Raw genomic sequence first — 21,175 nt, forward strand, 5'->3', positions numbered from 1 at the left:
GGCCCCCAGGATGATCCAGCCCCTTTGCCAGGCACCACAAGTCTCTGGGAGGATGAGGAACTGGCATAAAGTCACACACATTAGGATGAAGCAGAGGTGGGACTTGCACCAAGGCCTGGGGACTATAAAATCACAGTGCCAACAAGAAAGGGTGCCACCAGGTCAGCGTGGACCCAAGACAGGCCCCAGGCTCTTTGAACTATGGCCAAGTCCTGGCTGGTCTGTAGAGCGTGGCCTGACCAGGTGTTCCCACCTGCTGGGAGGAAGCTTTCAGTGCTTGTGTCTGGTCCTCACCATCTCTGTGGCTGACAAGATAGCCTTGAGACAGAGTAGGCAGGCAGCCACCGGTGCTCTGCCCCAGCCCAGAGCTTAGTACCGAGGTGCCAGGGCTGGCTGCAGCAGCCTCAGTACTACTTGCCTGGCAGATCACAATTAATCCTTAATCCTCAATTAGGTGATCTCTCCTGCCAGTTTGGCAGGCCTAGGGATGACGAAGAAGAGTTGCCCCAGCCCTGCAGCTTCTCCCTCCCACTGCCCTCCACCAGCTGGCACAGATGGCATCACTGCCTGAAAAGAAGTCTGTCCCCTCTGCAGGGGCTGGGGATAGTGATGGACATGTGCCAGGGGAAGACCAGACCCCACTCAAGGTCAGCCTCCCACAGACCCCTGGCCCCAGCTTAGCAGGCTCTGTGGTTGGAGTTGGGGTTGGGGGGCAGTTGGCAGGATGGTCTTAATTGGCTACAGTGTGACTGCTGACATCAGAAGTGCCCACAACGTCCCCCAAGTCTCACTCATGCCCTGCCACCCCAAAAAGGCTACTAGCCTGGAAGTTCCAAACAGACATAGCTGGAGCAGGGACCACAGCTGGGAAGAAACAGTCAGCAGGCAGCAACCATGCCGAGCCAGGAGCCCCTCCCCACCTGAAGGGGCCGTCTGCCACCCAACTCAATTGGTTGCTGCCAGCCGGAGCAAGCCAGAGCCACGGGTCTTCTGGTTTTCCAAAAGAAGCCATAAATTGAGATTTTTACATTAAGTCCACTTTAAATAGTTTGAGCATAACGCATATTCAGTGATGTGTACAAATCTTAGATGTACAGTTCAGTAAATTTTGACATGTATATGCGCATGGGTAACCATCACCCAGATAAAGATATTACATTTAGTTGTTTTATTTTAGAGTAGTTCTAGGTTTACAGAATTATTTTGAAGATAGGACAGGGAGTTCCTGAATACCCCACATCCATCTTCTGCGAAGTGTTAGTCAAGGTTCTCCAGAGAAACAGAACCAATATGTGTGCGTGTGTGTGTGTGTGTGTGTGTAAAGATATTTATTGCAAGGAACTACCTCAGGCAATTATGGGCACTGAGTTGTCTTAAGATCTGCCATCAGCAAGCTGGTGACCCAGGAGACCTGGCGCCATAGTTCCGGTCCAAGTCCAAAGACCAGAGAACCAGGAAGGTTGATGTCGTAAGTTCCTTTCTGAGGGTGGAAGACTGATGACCCAGCTCAATGGTCAGGCAGGCAAAACTCCCTCTCACTCAACCTTTTGTCCCTTTCAGGTCTTCAACCCACACTGGGAAGAGCCATCTGCTTTACACAGATTCAATGGGTGTTAATTTTGTCCAGCTACACCCTCACAGACATACCCAGAATAATGTTTGCTCAAAGGTCTGGGCAGCCTGTGACCCAGTCGAATTGACACATAAATTAACCATAACACTCTATTCACATATTGCATTAGAATGGTACATTTGTCACTGTTAATGAACTAATACAGACATTATTATTAACCAAAGTCCACATTTTATGCACATGTCATCTCTTTTCCCGATTGTCCTTACTCTCTTCCGGAATGCCATCAGGGACATCACATTACATTAGGCATCATGTCTCCTTAGGGTTTTCTTGGTCATGATGGTTTTACAGATTTCCTTTTTTTTTTTTTTTTTAATCTTGACAGTTTTGAGGACTGGTCCCTAAATTGGGATTTTTCTGATGTTTTTCTCACGATTAGTCTGGGGTTATGGGTGTGGGGGAGGAAGACTACAGAGGTAAAGTGCGGTTCTCCTCCCAACATGTCAAGAGTGCACACTATCAACATGTAATCACCATTAATTTTGACCTTGATTGCCTTGCTTAAGATAGTGTTTGTCAGGTTTCCGTACTGTAAAACCACTCTTTCCCCTGTTATGTACTATACTCTTGGAAGGAAGTCACCATGTACAGCCTGCACTTAAGGGATGGAGGGTTAATAAACCTCCTCATTAAGGGCAGAATTTCTACATAAATTACTTGAAATTCTCCTGTCCAGGAGATTTGTCTCTTCTCCATTTATTTATTTTTTCAATCATTTATTTATATCAATATGGACTCACAAACATTTATTTGATACAAGTTATAATCCAATACTATTTTATTTATTTTTTCCTCAAATTACTCCACCTTTGGCCATTGGACACTCTTTCAGTTGGTTCCTGTGTCCCTTTGACATACTCCCATCATTATGGGGTTTGGAGTTTGGGGTTTTTTGCTTTGTTTTGTTTTGTTTTAGCATTTTCTTACTTTCTGACACGACTAGATGCTCCAGAATCATCTTGTATATTTCCTGCCCCAGTCCTAGCATCAGCCATTTCTCCAAAACACTCTGGTTCCTTTTATTGGGAATGGTATCAGAAACCAAGAACTGAGTGCTGGGTTGCCTCTAGGCCCTCTCAGTTGATGGAGTGAGGAGACATATATATGCACACTAACCTGTAAATTTTAAAATATTTCTGTATGTAACCAACTGTATTTATATTAAGCTAAACATGAATTCATGCTGATATTTCCAACTCCAATCCATGACCACATAGATCATTCTAGCCTCCTCCCCTTGCTTACCTGTAACTTATTCCAAGAGAGAAGTCACCCAGTCTACATTTACATTTTTGTCTTTCTTTGTTCTTACAGACTCCACTCATTTCCAGCTTAGCACCTTATTCCCCTCCTCCCTTCAGTGAGGCTGCTTCATACATTTGTGATACAGCTGGATTTTTCTGTTATATTCTGCATTCCATCCTGGGATCCCTTGATCTCCTAAATAATTTTTAAAGTATGCACACATTAAAGTTTCCTCTTTGACAAATGCTTAATGTCTTGTATTTACCATTACAGTCACACAGAATCATCTTACTGCCCTAAAAAAATTCCCTATGCTTTACCCCTCAACCTCACTTTGGCAACCAGTAACTTGTTCACCTTCTGTATAAGTTTGCTTTTACCAGAATGTCATACAATTGGAATCATACAGTATGTGGATTTTTCAGACTGGCTTCTTTCACTCAGCAATATGCCTGCCTGTGTCTTTTTGAGGCTACTAAGACTATTTCCTTTTATTGCTGAATAGTCCATTGTATAGCCATTTCATGCTTTACTTATCCATTCACCTATTGAATGCCCCCGCCTCTGGGAAGACTTCTGGATGTCACGAGACAGACCCCTTCCTCTAAGTTCCAATGCATCTTGTCCCAGTTTCCACATTGTCTTACTGTATTGTGTGCTTTTGCTTCTCTGTCTGTCTCTCCTTGAGACTAGGAGCTCCTTGAGGACAGAAGCTATGGCCAGTTCACTTTTGTATCAGTGTCCAGAACAAGGTCTGAGATGGAGGATGAAGTCAGAAAATGTTTGTTGGATGAGTGAATGAATAAATGTCCTGGGAGTGAGGAAAACCTATAGACCTGGGGGCATCAAGGGTACACAAGGCCAGAGAAGTTTTGGGGAGAAGTAGCCTGGCAGGAAGGGTTAGTGCTTGGAGGACAGTCCAAGATCTTGGGTTGTGAGAAATAAGATTTGAGGGGAGAGGTCTGGGTGGAGAAATGGATGGGGAAAAGTAGGATGAAACAATAAGCAGTCTATGAATATTCATTTAATCCACACAAGAACCTTATAATTATTAGCGTCCCCATTTTACAGATGGGGAAGCTGAGGCATATCATCGAGGTACTTGTCCAAGTGCAAATCGCTAGCGGGGGTGGGGGTGTGAAATTGAAACCAGATGGTGCATGGCCCATGTCCAGGATGGTCCGTGGTACAGGGCCTGGCATGCAGCAAGTATTCAAGGTTAGCTGTTCCTGCTATTGTCCTTATGAGGCACAGGCCTGGAGCCTTGGAGGTTGGGGGGCAAGCTGAGGAGTCTTTGAGGTCGCCCTTGAACGTTACACTAGCCTAGACCTGACGTCCAGACAATTGGGAGGAGCAGGCGCGTCTGTAGCGTTGATGAGGGACCCGTTGCCATGGGAACAAATGAGGCCTGAAGAGGGCGCATGCGTGGATCGGGGACAGGTTGCTGAACCGGTGAAAGGTGACGTAAAAGCGCACGGGGTGGGGCGCAGGGCTCGGAACGTCAAAGCCCTGCGTCCTCCGGCCCCCAGAGCGGCGGAAAGGCGTGCGCGCGCGGAGGCGGCGGCTGCGGCAGCGACAGCGACGGCGACAGCAGCCCCAGCTGGATGGGACGGGCAGCGTGAAGCTGACGTACAAAGCGAGTGAGGTGTGAGGTCGGCACCCGAGCCCGGGAAATACCCGCTCTGCGCGAACCGCGGCGGACCAGACCCAGGTCCGGGTTTCCGAGGCCCCGCCTCTCGGGCTTTGGGACTAATCGAATTGAGAGCGCGCCTGTCCGGGCCGCGAACTCGCCAATTGCGGAAGGCGTCGGCCGCCGCCCAATCCGGAGCAGACAGGTGCGAGGTCCGGAAGGCGGGGGCCAATCAGCAGCGGTTGCGGCCTATTGGGTCAAGCCTCTGCCAATGAGAAGGTCCGAGTGACATCTTCGCGCGCCAATCGGGAGTGAGGGAGCGTTCCTGCCCTCCCGTCCTTCCGGCCTGAGCTCTATTTACCAGGGGCGTGCTGCCGGCTTGCCAATCAGAGCGCGGCTGAGCGGCCAGGCAGCCAACCCGGGAGGAGCGGCCGGCCGGCGTCTGCCGCACCCAGGAGTTGGGGATGTCCTACAAACCCATCGCCCCCGCCCCCAGCAGCACCCCTGGCTCCAGCACCCCTGGGCCCGGCACCCCGGTCCCTACAGGTGAGGATCCACCCCTGCTCTCCTGCCCGGGCGGTCGATGTCTCGAAGAGAAGACGGCCTAAGTTCTGCAACACTGGGCCTGCTGCTTACCCTCCCTGAGCCTCAGTTTGCTGGCCTGTGAAGTGGGCGTGGTCACGTAAGGGCTTGTTGGTGAAGCGCAGGGGGAGGGGTTTGTCTTGAAGTTAAGCAGCCTGACTGAAGCATTCCTTTGCAGGGAATGGTGTGAATCCGGTCGCCGGCTTGAACGCCGGGACGAGGCGTCCCTGCCCCTCGCTGACCTCTTACTCTTGCATGTTGCAGCCGGAAGTGTTCCATCGCCGTCGGGCTCGGTGCCGGGAGCCGCTGCCCCTTTCAGACCGCTGTTTAATGACTTTGGACCGCCCTCCATGGGCTATGTACAGGTGAGTGGAGCTGAAGGATTGCCTATGGATGGGCACTGGAGGCCCCCTCTTGGCCTAAGATCACTGCCCTATTCTCTTTTGACATAGGCAATGAAACCACCTGGCGCCCAGGGTTCCCAGAGCACTTACACGGACCTGCTGTCGGTCATAGAGGAGATGGGCAAAGAGATCCGGCCCACCTATGCTGGAAGCAAGAGCGCCATGGAGCGCCTGAAGAGAGGTAAGTGAGACCAGGCCCACCACCCCTGCCCAGAAGACTAACACTGGACAGTCCTTCACTAGGGAAGGGAAGACATCTGAAGGCCATCTGAGCCAAGTCTAGACTAGGGCCAGTATCACTATCCAGAGAGGCGTTTTGAATTGAATTGAAATTGAGTCAATTTCCAGGGAAGGGCCAGGGAATTTATATTTAAACAGAGAAGTTTTGAAGATTATCCAAACTTCTTATCTCATCCAGCCCTTCATTAGATTATAGTCCCTTTTACTGAAAGGAAAGGAGATAGAGGGAGGGGTCTTCCTCTGGAGGATGGGGGTGGGACTGTGGAGGGTCGCTGAGATCCTGTATGTTACTTCCCCATTCCCACTCTAGGAATCATCCATGCCCGGGCCCTAGTCAGAGAGTGCCTGGCAGAAACAGAGAGGAACGCTCGCACGTAACAGGACTAGACTCCACCTCAGCATCTGGACCTTTCCTGGCCACTGCAGAGCACCTGCTTCTCCCTGGCCTTCACCCCGAGTTGCACTTCCCATCCTGGGCTTCCTGACTTGTGTCCTCTGGTGGGTGCCCTCCAGGAACAAGTAGGCGGCTCTCACTCCAGTCGGCAGCACTAACTGAAACCCCTGAAAGAGTTAACAGCGAGGTCACTGTGAGTCCCATCCATGACCTGCCAACAGTGTTGATCCAACTGGAGCTTTCTCCTTTCTGCGGCCCCCACCACTCAGCACTTACCCAGGACTTCTCACCACTTTCCCCAGACCCCTTTTACCCCAGCAGGGCGTCAGAAGGCCTGTTGCCTCCCTGCCTCATCTCCTGGGCCATAGCGACTCTTTTCTCAATGTCTTTTGCTAAAATGCCATTTTTGTATAAATAAAAGATAATTTGGAATTGTTCTCTCAGCTCGTAGTCTTTCTGAGTCTGGTGCTTCTGCTAAGCCTGGATGGGTCAGGAAGAAAAAAGGGAAAGAGGAGTCTCTGGAAGGGGGTAAGGGGTGGTGCAGTGGGTGGGACAGAGACCAGCTGAGCCCGCCTTTGCCTTTCTTCCACTGTCCATTGACCTTGAGTGGTACTCTGTCCTTCTCTGGCCTTCAACCTTCCAGCTATAGGTAGTGGAAAGGGTTGAGCTCCATTAGCTGAGAACCCTGCCCTCCTCCACATGATGCCACCAGGGGGCAGTGCAGGGCCTTGGCTGCCTCTACAGCTGGAGGGCACTGTCTCCAGCCTAAGCCCAGAGGGTTATTCCTCTAGATTAGCCATGATGCCTTGCAGAGTGGAAATGCCAGTTCATTTAAGCCACACCCTCACATGCCTTAATGCCCTAACATCCTAAACTCGAATGAGCCCTGGAGGCTCTGAAAACACCCCAACTCTGCATCCTGAGGAAAGGGAGCACTGCTGTTTCCTTCCCCCCAGGACCTGAGAAAGTCAAGGAGAGAGTACTAGCCTCTGACGTGGGTGACCCAGCTCAGTGCTGCCATACACTGTCCCAGTGCCTTCTAGCCAACTGGGTGTGGTCCCAGGAGCCCAACCCTCAGCTGTCTCAGCTTTTGCCTGGGATCTGGTGGCTGGCTGTTGGCCAAACTTGTAGACCCGGAAGGTATAGGTGGGAAAAGCCATGGAACCCTATTCTGGGACTAGCCCAAGGATTTGGTGACTGCAGCCCTCTTCTGCTTGGGTGTGTAGCTGAATGACCCTAGAGGTGTGGGGCCCTGGAACCAGCTAGGTAGAGGCAGGTCAGAGACCAGCTTCTGGCCAGATTTTGGACGGGGAGACATTTCCCCCACCCTGGGTCCCAGGTTACAAAGGCCAGGGAGGTTGGGGATGGGACTCTGTCATATTTCCATAGTACACAGGGTCTGAGCCACGGTGCAGATAGGAACCAAGAGTGCTTTGGGAATCCCAAAGAACAGCAGGAGTAAAAAGCGCCAGTATTTGGAGAATGGCCTCTTCCCCGTCGCCTTGGGGAAGGAAGACGGGCCGCCCTCCTCCGCCGCGGGCGGGGCTGCCCCGACCCCGCAGGGGTGGGGAGGGCTAGCCGGGCCCAGGAAGGGGGCGGGGCGGCTGCAGTGACGCGGCGGGCGGTGGGGAGGGAGGGCAGGGGAGCCGGCGGGCAGACCGGGAGGAAGGTCGGGGCCATGGGCCCGCGCTGCTTCTCTAGAGGGTCCGGCTACTGCTGGAAGCCAAGGCTGGGGCTGGGGGCGCTCCGGGCCCCGACCCACAGCCGGTCCGCCCCTGTCCGTACCGGGTGAGGGGCCTCCGCTGTAAACTAGAGGTGAGCCGGGACGTTATCGGGCGGGCCAAGAGCACGGCGGGGGGCCGGGGCTCCGGGGAGCAGAGGGAAGTGGGGACAGCGGGGCCGCTACACTGCTCGCTGGGTAAGAGGTGGGGGTGGAGGCTGGAGCGAAACTGAGGAGCAAGTGGTCGGAGCGGGTCCCTTAGGACAGGGGCTTCGTGGGATACTTTTGCCTCACCCTGAAGAGGGGTCAGCCCCCAGGAAGGATGATGGGGTGGCTGCAAAGACGAGTGCCGAGGGTCCAGGGAGGATGCTGGGAAGGCGAAAGTTGAGGGCTGGGCTACCGGCCTGGGTGGGGAAGGCAGGTCTAGGGGGCGGAGGTGTTAGTTATCCGCTCCTAGAAGGTGGGTTTGGGTGCGGGGGGTGGGGAACATTGACAGTACGCTGACAGGAGGGGCGCACCGGGCTGCTCTGCGGAGAGACATCCTGGGGGACAAGGTTCTAAGTAGACGTCCATGAGTGGGGGACAACGGACCACATCAACTTGGGGAAAGGGATGCAGGGGGCGGGCCCCGAGGGGCCCGTTGTGGAAGGCCGGCCCGGAAGGAGGGGCCCGGGGGCTGCTGAGGGCGGGTCCCCAAGAGATGCTGTTCTGAGGGGGCTTAGGAGACTGCGGCGGCCGTAGAGGCCAGGTTGGCCCACTAGCCCGCCGGCCAGCGCCCGCCGCTCCGGGGGGGCCCGCGTCAGCGCGCGGTTGCCATGGCGATGGGCGGGCGGGGGGCGGGGGCTGCGTGGAAAAGAGGTCAGCGCTCAGCCTCGCCGCGGCTCCTGGCCCCCCGCGGCGCTGGCTGCACTGCTGGGCTGGCCTCCGCCTCCCCGGTGGAGTGGCCGGGCATGGGGTCCCGCGGTCCGAGCCCCTCGGCCGGCGGCCAGGGCTCGGGGCCGCGCGCCGCCGCCCCGCACTGACAGCCGCGCGGTGCCCTGCGCCAGGCGGAGCCGAGGCCGCGCGCGGCCGGCGGAGCGTCTTCAGGATGCTCATCAAGGAGTACCACATTCTGCTGCCCATGAGCCTCGACGAGTACCAGGTGGCTCAGCTCTACATGATCCAGGTGAGGCCAGTGAGAAAAGGGAGACCAAGGGGGAGGCCACGCTTCATGGTAGGGTAACCGCAGGAGCTCGCAGGCTACACCTGGGACAAGGGGGGCCGGGCCCAGCTTATCCCCCGTCCAGTCCAGCTCCGGGGCTTGGATGGGCTCAGAGGCTGGAGGAGGAGAGAGAGGTTCCCCAGTTGGATGTAGGAGCGGGGGTGGTGGTGGTTAAGGGCTGTGGGAAAAGGGGCAGAAGGGCCTAGTGGTACCTCCCCACCCTCTAAGTGCCCAGCTCCTGCTTTACGCTCAGCCCACATCTGATCTCCTTTAATCCTTAGAATCTGTAATCCTTTGAGGGTAAGGAAAGGCGTGCACAAGGCGGCAGGAGTGGGAGGCAGAAAGTGAGGAGGGGTCCCAGATGGGAGAGAAAGACTGGGAGGGGGATCCCAGATCGTGAAGGATCCTGGCAATCTCAGGCAGTCAGGGACGTGGGATGAGGATCAGGCCCCAAAACTGTGATGGAGAGGGGCAGGCAGACCCCGGAGGGTGAGGTCTGGGCTAAGAGGAAGGGGGTATGGGTCTGGGCTTGGGCTGTGAGAATGAGCAGGGCAGGCTCTCAGGAGCAGAGAGGAGAGACCTATTCCAGATGTGCTCCCCAGAAATGGGGGCCAGAGTCTGAGCAGGCAAGAGGGCTGGGATCTGGTCTTAGGGGGGTTGAGTGGGCCAAGTTCAAGCTCCAGAGCCACATAAGGCCAGGACTTGAGTGCTAACTATGAGGGATGGGGTAGGCATTGGTTTTGGGGTCCTAGAAAGGTGGGGACCCCCTTTACTCTCCTTGATTCTTCCAGCCCACCCACCCTGGGCCCCCTTGCTAGGAGCACATGCAGCATGTTCCCATCTCAGGAGCTTACACTGGCTTCCCCTCTGCCTTGAATACTTCCCCCACCTCACATCTGCTCAGCACTCTCCCTCTTCCCAAGACATATTCAAATCAAGGTCATGTTATCTTCTCAATGAGGGCTTCCCTGACCATCCTATGGAAACTGCAACCCCCAACTCTATCCCTCTTACACTGTTGTGTGCTTTCTTTTTACCATAGCTTACCACCTTCTAACATACCACATAATTTCCTTTTTTTTCTGTTATCTGTCTCCCTCTACTAGAATGTAAGTTCCACAAGGGCAGGCAGGGGCCTTTGTTCTGTACATTAACAGATCCCAATTAATATAATCCCAGATAATGCCCAGAATAGAGCAGATGACAATTACTTGAATGACTGAATAAACACTGGCTTGCAGAACCCCTTAGGGGACTGGACTCCTGACCCCAGGAGCTACCAGGGACCAGGGTAGGGTTTCCAAGAGTTAGAAAGGCTGGGACTAGGGCCTCAGAGCTGCACAGGGGGCCAGGCCTAGCTGGGGATCCCATCCCGAGAGCTGAGCTGGAGCTGAGCTGCTCATTTTGTTCTGCCCTGGACTGCAGAAAAAGAGCCGAGAGGAGTCAAGTGGCGAGGGCAGTGGCGTGGAGATCTTGGCCAACCGGCCCTACACAGATGGGCCCGGCGGCAGTGGGCAATACACGCACAAGGTGTACCACGTGGGCTCCCACATCCCAGGCTGGTTCCGGGCGCTGCTGCCCAAGGCTGCCCTGCAGGTGGAGGAGGAATCCTGGAATGCTTATCCCTACACCCGAACCCGGTGAGTGGGTGGGGCAGGCCTGGGGCCATGAGGGGAACAGCCCTGGTGGGCACAGTAATAACCCTCCCCCCTGCCCTCTGCCTAGGTACACCTGCCCCTTTGTGGAGAAATTCTCCATTGAAATAGAGACCTATTACCTGCCTGATGGGGGGCAGCAGCCGAATGTCTTCAACCTGAGTGGGGCTGAGAGGAGACAGCGCATCCTCGGTGAGGCCTAGAGCCAGTGGGGGACCTGGAGCCCCTCTCAGGCCACCTGCCCCCTTGACAGGCAGCCTCTGACAAGTCTCAGGCTCTCCTGGGCCTCGGTTCCTGTGCATGAAAATCTGCCCTCCCGATCCCTAAGTGGGGAAGGGGTGGCAGGGGCTGGAGGGGGCTGGTATTGCTCAGTGCTGCTGGAACCCCCTCAGATACTATCGACATTGTGCGGGATGCAGTGGCCCCAGGCGAGTACAAAGCAGAAGAGGACCCCCGGCTGTACCGCTCGGCCAAGACGGGCCGAGGACCGCTGACTGACGATTGGGCACGCACAGCAGCCCAGACGGGGCCCCTCATGTGCGCCTATAAGCTGTGCAAGGTTGAGTTCCGCTACTGGGGCATGCAGGCCAAGATTGAACAGTTCATCCACGATGTTGGTGAGCACCCAGCCACAGGAGATTCCATTTACCTAGCATGCACCGGGCCCTTGTTTGAGCCAGGGATGCTCCCAGTCCACTGGGGACACAAACATAAAGCCATTGCTTCCATTTGATGTGGTGAGTGCTGAGGCACAGGGGAGCAGTGCTGCCTAGCCAGGGGTTGGGGGAACCTAGCCGTGAGGTATGGGTAAGAGTCAGGAGAGCAAGAAGCTGGAGATATGATGTCTGAAATTCAGAGATGCTGCTTCTCATCCATTAAGATTCTAAGCCTCTCCAGTATTCTGTGGGTCAAGTGAGGCTTAGAGACCCTCAGGAGGATCACTAGCTCTAACGGGCATGCTAAGGAGTGTAGGCCAAAGCTGTGACTCTGTCATTCTCTCGGGAGTCCCTCCCACCCCTAGCTCCAAGCCCCATCCTCTGGCCCTGTTATCAGAAGGCCCTGTTTCACACCCCCTAAAACTAACCCAACAGCTTATCCCAGGTCTGAGGGTGGGCTACCTGCATGTAGAAGGATGGGGGTATCCAGGGACCTGGGTTCAATTCCACCACAGACTCACAGAACCTCTAGTGAGACACTTCCCATCTCTGCACCTTAATTTTCCCTTCTGTAAATGAGGAAGAGGTTGGGCCAGATGTTAAAAGCTAATATTGATTACAACATGCCAAATCCTCTGCTAATCACTTTTCATGCAAAATCTACTTTAACACCCACAACACCCCTCAAGGTAAGGACTAGTATTCCCATTTTACAGATGAAGAAATTAGCTTAGGGAGTGATACAGACTCCTCGTCTTACATTTGGAAAAATGCCAAGAAGCAGAAATAACAAAATGAAATTTACCCATGTATAACCACTATTAAGATTCTGATATATTTCCTTCCAGAAGTTTATAATTATAATTCAATCATTATTACTTTAATTCCTAGATATTGAAATTTCTAACTTTATTTCTCTGCTTAAGATGAAAATATCCCAGAATGGCTATCATGTTTTGCTACAACCTTTGTTAAGTGCCAACGCTTCCATTAACTATTAACACCTTCATTAACCATCAACAATTTCATTAACTGTTAACGCCTTAATTGTTAACGTCTCTGAAGGAGTCAGCAGGAAGCCAGCTGAAAGAGATCAAGAACACACATTTGTCCCAGCTTCCCGGGGTGCTGGGTGGGCTCAGTGCTCAGAGTTGGCGTGTCCAGAGGGATAAAAGAGGCAGTGGGCAGGGAGGGAGGTGGGGCAAGAAGACACATGCCCCAGTTTCCACTCCCATCTCCTGGACCGCACTTGCCCTGCCCTACTTTGCTCTGGGTGGGTGGTGTGCCCAGGGGAGCCATTACCCGAACTCAAGGGCTGGGCATGTGGCTGCAGCGGCAGGAAAACTCAGGATTGGGGGTGAGGGTGGTTTTGATGCCTGGGCACCTACAGGTCTGCGTCGGGTGATGCTGCGGGCCCACCGCCAGGCCTGGTGCTGGCAGGATGAATGGACAGAGCTGAGCATGGCTGACATCCGGGCACTGGAGGATGAGACCGCCCGCATGCTGGCACAGCGCATGGCCAAGTGCAACACAGGCAGTGAGGGGCCTGAGGCCCAGCCCCCAGGGAAGCCAAGCAGTGAGGCCCGGGCTGGGGCCAGCCATGCTGGCACCCCCGATGGGCCTGAGGTCCCCCCAGGCCCTGATGCCTCACCAGATGCCAGCTTCAGCAAGCAGTGGTCCTCATCCTCCCGTTCCTCCTACTCATCCCAGCATGGAGGTATGGTTGGGGCATAGGGATGGGAGGGAGTGACCCTCAAGCTGGACTCCAAGGCTAAGGCCGATATGGCCCTGCAGGGGGCGTGTCTCCCCAGAGTTTGTCCGAGTGGCGCATGCAGAACATTGCCCGAGACTCTGAGAACAGCTCTGAAGAGGAGTTCTTTGACGCCCATGGTCAGCATCACAGCCCTTTGGGGTGTGGGGGTCCCTAAGAAGCTCCAACCACCCCATAACACAGGCCCTTGTCCCTTCAGAAGGCTTCTCGGACAGTGATGAGGTCTTCCCCAAGGAGATGACCAAGTGGAACTCCAATGACTTCATTGACGCCTTTGCCTCCCCCATGGAGGCTGAGGGGGCACCAGGTAAAGATCCCACATTGGGTTGCCAGCCACCAGCACCTCGTATGCAGTGGGGACTTGGAGAACAGCTCATTCTGAAAATTAATGGGGTCCTAAAATGAATGTAAATCCAGAAACGGTGCTCCTTAAATACACAGGTGGATAATGGGTGGATGGATGGATGGATGGATGGATGGATGGATGGATGGATGGATGGATTGATAGATGGTTGATGATTGGAGTGTAGTCAAGGTTCAGACACAGCATGAAGATTGGAGTTAAATTTAGAGTTCAGGAAGGCTTCAAGTGGGAGGTGATGTCTAAACTGGATTTTGAAGGATTGGACCAGCTCTGTTCAAAAGAACTTTCTGTGATGATGAAAATGATCTAGCCACTAGCCACATGTGGCTGTCAAGCACTTGAAATGTGGCTAGTGTGACTGAGGAACTGAATTTTGTATTTTAATTCATTTCAATTTGAATAGGCACGTGTGGCTAGTGGCTACCATATTGGACAGGGCAGGATTAGAAGGAATTTTCCAGGCAAACAGGCATTGTGGGGAAAGGCATCTCTGTCAGCAGCATGTGCAAAGGCCCAGAAACGTGAAGTGACCTGGGAGAGTCGGGTGAGAGGAGGTCAGAGGAAGATGGGGAGCAGATGGGGGGTGCTCAGGCAGACAGCAGAGCAAGGGTACCTGAAGTACCAGATGAGGGGATCCCCACAAACCCCTCAGTCTCCTACACTGGCTTTCCCCATCCTACAGACCCTGGAACTGAGGCCACCAAAGACATTGGGGATGGGGCCCGAGCACCCAGGGACTCAGAAGTGAGTATGGTTGGCCACCCCACATCGCAGTTCCGCCCACCAGCCGGCCGGGCCACTGCTCTGACACCCCTGGCACCCCATTGTGCCCCGCAGGGCCCAGATGGAACGGGGGATCTGGGGGCTGAGACATGCGCAGTCCACGCCCTCTTCCTCATCCTGCACAGTGGCAACATCCTAGACTCGGGTCCTGGAGACACCAACTCCAAGCAGGCGGATGTGCAGACGCTGAGCCTGGCCTTCGAGGCTGTCACCCGAATCCACTTCCCTGAGGCCCTGGGCCACGTGGCGCTGCGCCTGGTGCCCTGCCCACCCATCTGTGCCGCTGCCTATGCCCTTGTCTCCAAGTACTTGTCGGGGTGGAAGGGTGGGGGACACACAGGGTCCCCAAAGTGTGGAGAGCCACTTGGGGGCTCCTGGGACCAGAGAGGCCCCATGGGGGGAAGGGGAGGAGGCCAGGAAGCCAGACACCTAGGCCAGTCACACACCCAGCTGGACCTCAGTTTCTAGTCAGTGGCTCCATCATAAAGGCCTCTTGGATACTGACTGTCTTCTCCACAAAGGCCCCACAGTGCTGGGACTTGCCAACAGGCCAAGGGGACTTAGAAGGGGCAGTGGTGGGCCTGGAGGCCCCCCGCAACCCATTATACCCACTCCTCCTACAGCCTGAGCCCCTACAGTCATGACGGCGACAGCCTGTCTCGCTCCCAGGACCACATTCCACTGGCTGCCCTGCCGCTGCTGGCCACCTCATCCTCCCGATACCAGGGTGCTGTGGCCACTGTCATCGCCCGCACCAACCAGGCCTACACCGCTTTCCTGCGCTCGTCTGAGGGCGCCGGCTTCTGTGGGCAGGTCAGGAGTTAGGGATGTTCTTGGGGAGCCTGCCACTGGAGCCCACCGTCCGCCCGCCTCTGATGGCACTGGCCTCTCACCCAGGTGGTGCTGATCGGAGATGGCGTCGGAGGAATCCTGGGCTTTGACGCGCTCTGCCACAGTGCCGGCGCGGGCCCTGGGAGCCGGGGCAGCAGCCGCCGAGGAAGCATGGTCAGTGTGGCTGGACCCCATCTCCTCAGGAGGGGATGTCTCTCCAGCTCTAGGTCTCTGCCCTGGGAATATGACCTCTCTCACGCCTGTCCCCTGCTGCCTCTTTCCATCCCCTCTGGGGCTCACTGGCCTGCTTGGTTTGAGTCCCTGCCCAACCCTCAAGCCTCTTTCCTCAATTTCTCATAAGTAGAAATCAATTGTCTCCAGTCCTAAGGATGTTTCTGTCCCCTATTCCATCTAGAACAATGAGCTGCTCTCCCCAGAGGTCGGCCCAGTGCGGGATCCCCTGGCAGATGGGGTGGAGGGGCTGGGCCGGGCCAGCCCAGAACCCTCGGCCCTGCCCACACAGCGCGCCCCCAATGACATGGCCAGCCCGGAGCCCGAGGGCCCTCAGAACAGGTGACGTTCCTGCCCCATCACCCCCACACTGGACTTGTGCTGGGCTGTGGAGGCAGCAGCACTGAACACCCCACCTGCCCCACAGCCTGCAGACGGCTGCCCCAACCACCTCTGGAGAGCCCAGGCGGGCTAGCACAGCCTCCTGCCCATCTGCTGCCGCCACCTCTGAGGCTCCTGATGGTCCCACTAGTGCTGCTCGCCTCGACTTTAAGGTCTCCAGCTTCTTCCTCTTTGGCTCTCCACTGGGCCTGGTGCTGGCTCTGCGCAAAACCGTGATGCCTGCCTTGGAGGGTGAGCCCACACCTTCGTCCACTCTTTCCCCTTCTCCTCCAATTTTTATCTCACCTGAAATGTGGGTGTTAATGCCATTCTCCACTGTACAAATTAAGTGGTCTGGCTAGAGAGGGGGAACCTGAGGCCCAGAAAGAAGGGACCTGCCAAGGCCAAGTTTCCCAAAGGGAACCAAGAGGAACTCATACCCACAGATACTCTTCATGAGAAAGGGTCCAACAGGCATGGGAAATGCTTCATCCTGAATCATATCAGCAAATTGAAGGCTCTGATCTCTTTTTAGACAAGAGAACTGTCTCACTCTAAGCAGGACCCCAGTAACCTCCCAGGGAGTACAGTCTGGGAAGTGCTGGTTCAGGATCACACAGCATGTCAGGGTGCTGCTTCCCACACCCCCTCCCAAATGCCCAGCTGAACCCCCCCCCTTTATCTTGTGGGTACCAGTGGCCCAGATGCGCCCAGCCTGTGAGCAGATCTACAACCTCTTCCACGCGGCTGACCCCTGTGCTTCCCGCCTTGAGCCCTTGCTGGCCCCCAAGTTCCAGGCCATCGCCCCACTGGCTGTGCCTCGCTACCAGAAGTTCCCCCTGGGAGACGGCTCATCCCTGCTGCTGGGTACGCCCCCAAACAAAATAAAGGGGAGAAGGAGGAGGGCACCAACTGTGGGGGTGGGGGTGGGGATGGGCCCCCTTAGCCAAGAAGACATGAGGTAGTTCCCACATTGTTAGTACCATCTCATGTCACCACTCCCAGGGCCAGGAAGCCCTCCCCTGGCCCCTTGGGCACTCTGGATCCCCAAGACCCTCTAACATTCTCTACCCAGAAGTTGGGGGGCAGTGGTGATGACTGGGCTAGAGAGAGGAGGCAGGGTGACCCTGAGAGTGGCCGCCCACCACGGAAGCTGGGGTGTGGCTCTGTCTGTGTATCGGGATGCACTGTGGCTCCATCTGCACTGGTGTTTGTGTGTTGGTGTGGGGTGTGTACTCATGCATGCAAATGAGTACCCATTTGGCCCCATGAGGCAAGTGGGCCTGCACTGGGGTGGTGATGGCAGGCATTCTGGCTGGCTGTTGGAGTGGGCTAAGAGGAGAGAATGCCCCCCTCCACTTCCACCCAGGTAGCGGGCAGTTCAGGCTTGGGGAGGGCTGGCAGGGAAGGTGGTGGAGGTGTAGGGGCCAAGCTGTCCTGGAACCTTGGGTCAGAAGACAGGAGGGCAGCCTGGCCCAGTCTGCCACTGAGGTTGCCCCTCCACCCCCAGCTGACACTCTGCAGACCCACTCAGGCCTCTTTCTGGAGGAGCTGGAGATGTTGGTGCCCTCAACACCCACCTCTGCCAGCGGTGCCTTCTGGAAGGGCAGTGAGCTAGGCAATGATCCGCCAGTCCAGCCAGCTGCCCCCAGCACCACCAGTGAGGTGGTTAAGAGTAAGTCAGCCAGCCACTTGGCCCAGGGAGGGGAAACATTCCACCTCTAACGCCCAGTGGAAACACCCCTGCCCCCAGCATTTGTTCTGAAAGGAGGGGGCCCCAGCACCCAACTCCGGACTCGGCAAAGAGCAGGCTTGGTGGAAAAGAGGGAGGGAAGAGCACTAGGGGCCGGACAGGTGTGCACGGGGTGGGAAGCCACCCCTGACTCACTGCCCACCGTGGCTGTACAGTCCTCGAGCGCTGGTGGGGGACCAAGCGGATTGACTACTCGCTCTACTGCCCTGAGGCGCTCACCGCCTTCCCCACCGTCACGCTGCCCCACCTCTTCCACGCCAGCTATTGGGAGTCAGCGGATGTGGTGGCCTTCATCCTGCGCCAGGTGGGCCTAGGGATACTGGGTGGGAGAGGGAACTGGACAAGGATAGGGTCCCGTGGGCTGGGGGAGAGGCAGTCCCAGGCACCCTTCCCCACTTCACATGGCCTCGCTGGGTCCCATCCTGCACAGGTGATCGAGAAGGAGCGGCCACAGCTAACAGAGTATGAGGAGCCATCCATCTACAGCCCGGCCTTCCCCAGGGAGAAGTGGCAGCGCAAACGCACCCAAGTCAAGATCCGAGTATGAACCCTTCCCCTCCCACCCTCAAGAGCGAGGCCACATCCCCACGCCCCTCAAGACTTTCCTGGTTGCCATTCCACCCACTGTGGCCCTGGCCCCATCTCCTCAGCCCAGCCCATGGGCGCCACTGGTCTCCCCTCCTCCCTCCGCCAAGTCAGGTCTCGGATTGGCCCTCACCCTGCCTCACCCTCTGCACCCCACCCTGTCATGACTCTACCCCTTCAGAACCGCAGTCCACGCAGAAGCCCTCACGACCTCAGAAAGAGGTCAGCAAAAGCGCCCACCCCTCAGGCCTCGCCCCTCTCGCAGCGTCCTCACCTCCTCCAGGCCACGCCCTACTGTCTCGGCATTGGTCCCTACCAACAGCTCTTCCCGCATCCCTGTCATCTCCTTGCTGTGGGCTCACTCTGTCTCTTCCTGCCAGAACGTCACTTCCAACCACCGGGCGAGCGATACGGTGGTGTGCGAGGGCCGCCCCCAGGTGCTGAACGGGCGCTTCATGTACGGGCCCTTGGACGTGGTCACACTCACCGGAGAGAAGGTCAGGACACAGTGGCCTTGGCTCCGGGTAGACCGGCCCCCCTCAGACTAACCTTGCCCCAAGCGGGAGCTCCCGGTCCCGCCTCCCGTCCCCTGAATAGCTCCTGGTCCCACCAGCTTGAGCCCCAAAACCCATCCACCCCCTAGAATAGGCCTGCCTCGGCCCTCCTCCACTTAGCGTCAAGGGGACCCTCTCCCCGCTAGGTGGATGTCTACATCATGACGCAGCCGCTTTCGGGCAAGTGGATCCACTTTGGCACTGAGGTCACCAACAGCTCGGGCCGCCTCACCTTCCCAGTGCCCCAAGAGCGTGCACTGGGCATCGGCGTTTACCCGGTGCGCATGGTGGTCAGGTGAGCGCGGGGGTGGGGCGGGCCACTGCGGGGAGGGGCTCCTCTGGGCCCCGCCCCCATGTCACTCACGAGGCCCACTCGCCTTAGGGGCGACCACACATATGCAGAGTGCTGCCTGACGGTGGTGGCGCGTGGCACTGAGGCCGTGGTCTTTAGCATCGACGGCTCCTTCACCGCCAGCGTCTCCATCATGGGCAGCGACCCCAAGGTGCGCGCTGGAGCTGTGGACGTGGTCAGGTAGGAGCAGCCACCTCCCAGCTCACTGCGGTGACTAGCCCCTACCCCCAGTGCACAGAGTTAAGCAGGTAGGAGCTGACGGCCGCCCCACCCCGCAGGCACTGGCAGGACACTGGCTACCTGATCGTGTACGTAACCGGTCGGCCCGATATGCAGAAGCACCGTGTGGTGGCCTGGCTGTCACAGCACAACTTTCCCCACGGCGTTGTCTCCTTCTGCGACGGCCTTACCCATGATCCACTGCGCCAGAAGGCGATGTTTCTGCAAAGCCTGGTGCAGGAGGTGCTGCAGCTGGGAAGGTTCCCTCCCCAGGCTGTGGGACGGGGAGGTCCATTTGGTCCTAATGCCATCACCCCCAGATCAGACCTAACAGAATGGAAGGGCTCCTATAGTTCCCTTGTGGACCTAGAGGCCCCTTATCCTTAGGGCCAACTAGGGAGGTCCAACCAGTCCCTCCTCGAGCTGGGGCCTGGTGAGGTAGACTATATAACCCTATCTGAAACAATCTGAACCCAGACACCCATCAGCCCCCACCCCCAGCCTTGTGACTCCACCCCCCCGGGGCTGCTGACTGGCCTCTCTGGCCACAGGTGGAACTGAACATCGTGGCCGGCTACGGGTCCCCCAAAGACGTGGCAGTATACGCAGCGCTGGGCCTGCCCCCAAGCCAGACCTACATTGTGGGCCGCGCCGTGCGGAAACTGCAGGCGCAGTGCCAGGTGAGGACAAAGTGAAGGTGGGGACTGCAAGGCAGCCAGGGAGTGGGAGCCTGGGTCTGGGCCATAAGGACCACCTGTGCGTTAACAAGCACCTGAGGGGGCTGGCTGTGCGAAGGCTCAAGACCTTGAGTGCTGGTTCCACTCTGGCATGGCCCTAGGCATAGGCCTTGACCTTTCTGTACCTTAATTTCCTGTCTGTGAAATGGAAATGATAAAATGGCACAGACTTCAACGGCTATCCTGAAGATCACGTGATTTGCTGCACATCAAGAAAGCAAGTGCTTGCTAAACGTTAGCTGCTGTTATTTCCCCTCAAGAAACCATTTCACAGATGAGGAAACTCAAGATGAGGCCCAGAGAGGGGCAGAGCTAGAAGTAAAGCCAGGGTGCCCTGCCTCCCAGCCTGGGGCTGGGCAGACTATACCAGCTCTGCAATACAGCTAGCACTCCCAGGAGCCTGGGAAGGACAGGTGAGGGCAGCTTATGGGCCTGAGACTGGCCATCCCTTCATCCTGGACCACCTCTGCCCACAGTTCCTGTCAGATGGCTATGTGGCCCACCTGGGCCAGCTGGAGGCAAGCTCCCACCCTCATGCCCCCGCGGGATCATCGAGGGCCACCCTGGCCAAGAGCAGCTATGGCGGGGCTGCCCCTGTGGACTTCCTCCGAAAACAGAGCCAGCTGCTTCGCTCAAGGGGCCCCAGCCAGGCGGAGCGGGAGGGCCCAGGGACGCCGCCCACCACCCTGGCTCGGGGCAAGGCCCGAAGCATCAGCCTCAAGTTGGACAGCGAAGAGTGAGGCCTAAACTGTGGCTGGACTTGGACTATTTATTCACACACTTGAGGGGCCCAAGTGGCCGCATGTGGAAGGCTGGGCCCCCAGCCCCACATCCTGCATCTTTGCCTGCCCCTCAGTGTTACTTCCCTTTCGTGCTGGGGGCCAGCCCTGGGAGTGGGAGGAGGGTCCAGAGGCTTTTCCAGTGTGTGTAAATCCATGAAAATAAACACCACCTGCAGCCTACCTGATTGCCCACCTGCCTGGCATCACAGGGCAGCCCAGCCCACGTTTATAGTTTGATGGAGATGCTGAAGGGCAAAGAGAGGCCAGGAGGTGCCCAGGGTCATGCGACAGGCCAGAGGACAGGGCCAGGATTGGGGCCTGGGCCTCGGAGGTCTTGTGAAGAGCTCTGTCCTCCACTTTCCACAAGGCCTCCTCCTGGAGAATCAGCCTACCCCACCCCTCCCCAGCCTCCCTACCCAGGCCAGCCTTTCAGTTCGCTGGGGCCCAGACTTGGGTCCTCACTGGAGCC

The 21,175-nt window shown here is 56.5% G+C and overlaps 2 protein-coding genes across 5 annotated transcripts; both read left to right on the forward strand.

The window, feature by feature from the left end:
- The first annotated feature begins 4,356 nt into the window (after positions 1 to 4,356).
- On the forward strand, positions 4,357 to 6,574 carry CDK2AP2 (cyclin dependent kinase 2 associated protein 2). Of its 2 annotated transcripts, none has more exons than XM_010998123.2 (4): positions 4,357 to 5,057; positions 5,358 to 5,458; positions 5,546 to 5,678; positions 6,048 to 6,574. In XM_010998123.2, the coding sequence occupies exons 1-4, from the start codon at positions 4,976 to 4,978 to the stop codon at positions 6,113 to 6,115; spliced, it is 384 nt and encodes a 127-aa protein (XP_010996425.1). In that variant the 5' UTR covers positions 4,357 to 4,975; the 3' UTR covers positions 6,116 to 6,574. The 2 variants fall into 2 exon arrangements, with proteins under 2 accessions (XP_010996425.1, XP_031304069.1); XM_031448209.1 differs by lacking the exon at positions 4,357 to 5,057 and adding an exon at positions 5,171 to 5,193.
- Positions 6,575 to 7,764: 1,190 nt separating this feature from the next.
- PITPNM1 (phosphatidylinositol transfer protein membrane associated 1) lies at positions 7,765 to 20,886 on the forward strand. Of its 3 annotated transcripts, none has more exons than XM_031448018.2 (24): positions 7,765 to 7,946; positions 8,898 to 9,016; positions 10,478 to 10,692; positions 10,778 to 10,899; positions 11,100 to 11,324; positions 12,754 to 13,080; positions 13,158 to 13,253; positions 13,334 to 13,441; positions 14,181 to 14,242; positions 14,336 to 14,586; positions 14,905 to 15,094; positions 15,179 to 15,286; positions 15,528 to 15,685; positions 15,771 to 15,976; positions 16,421 to 16,591; positions 17,235 to 17,399; positions 17,633 to 17,781; positions 17,908 to 18,018; positions 18,443 to 18,559; positions 18,763 to 18,911; positions 18,999 to 19,148; positions 19,247 to 19,430; positions 19,739 to 19,867; positions 20,401 to 20,886. In XM_031448018.2, the coding sequence occupies exons 2-24, from the start codon at positions 8,939 to 8,941 to the stop codon at positions 20,662 to 20,664; spliced, it is 3,735 nt and encodes a 1,244-aa protein (XP_031303878.1). In that variant the 5' UTR covers positions 7,765 to 7,946; positions 8,898 to 8,938; the 3' UTR covers positions 20,665 to 20,886. The 3 variants fall into 3 exon arrangements, with proteins under 3 accessions (XP_031303878.1, XP_031303879.1, XP_031303880.1); XM_031448019.2 differs by having other exon boundaries at positions 13,337 to 13,441; XM_031448020.2 differs by having other exon boundaries at positions 11,127 to 11,324.
- Positions 20,887 to 21,175: the final 289 nt, after the last annotated feature.

This window comes from Camelus dromedarius, chromosome 12 (assembly GCF_036321535.1).
Source record: "Camelus dromedarius isolate mCamDro1 chromosome 12, mCamDro1.pat, whole genome shotgun sequence".
In the NCBI taxonomy this organism is placed as follows: domain Eukaryota; kingdom Metazoa; phylum Chordata; class Mammalia; order Artiodactyla; family Camelidae; genus Camelus; species Camelus dromedarius.

Bases quoted from the DNA above. Each gene is read 5' to 3' on its own strand.
- PITPNM1 (XM_031448018.2), top strand. From the start codon at position 8,939: ATGCTCATCAAGGAGTACCACATTCTGCTGCCCATGAGCCTCGACGAG. The intron at 10,900-11,099 runs GTGAGGCCTAGA...GAACCCCCTCAG, and splicing joins GAGGAGACAGCGCATCCTCG to ATACTATCGACATTGTGCGG. The intron at 18,560-18,762 runs GTCAGGACACAG...TCTCCCCGCTAG, and splicing joins TCACACTCACCGGAGAGAAG to GTGGATGTCTACATCATGAC.
- CDK2AP2 (XM_010998123.2), top strand. From the start codon at position 4,976: ATGTCCTACAAACCCATCGCCCCCGCCCCCAGCAGCACCCCTGGCTCC. The intron at 5,058-5,357 runs GTGAGGATCCAC...TGCATGTTGCAG, and splicing joins CGGCACCCCGGTCCCTACAG to CCGGAAGTGTTCCATCGCCG. The intron at 5,679-6,047 runs GTAAGTGAGACC...TTCCCACTCTAG, and splicing joins CATGGAGCGCCTGAAGAGAG to GAATCATCCATGCCCGGGCC.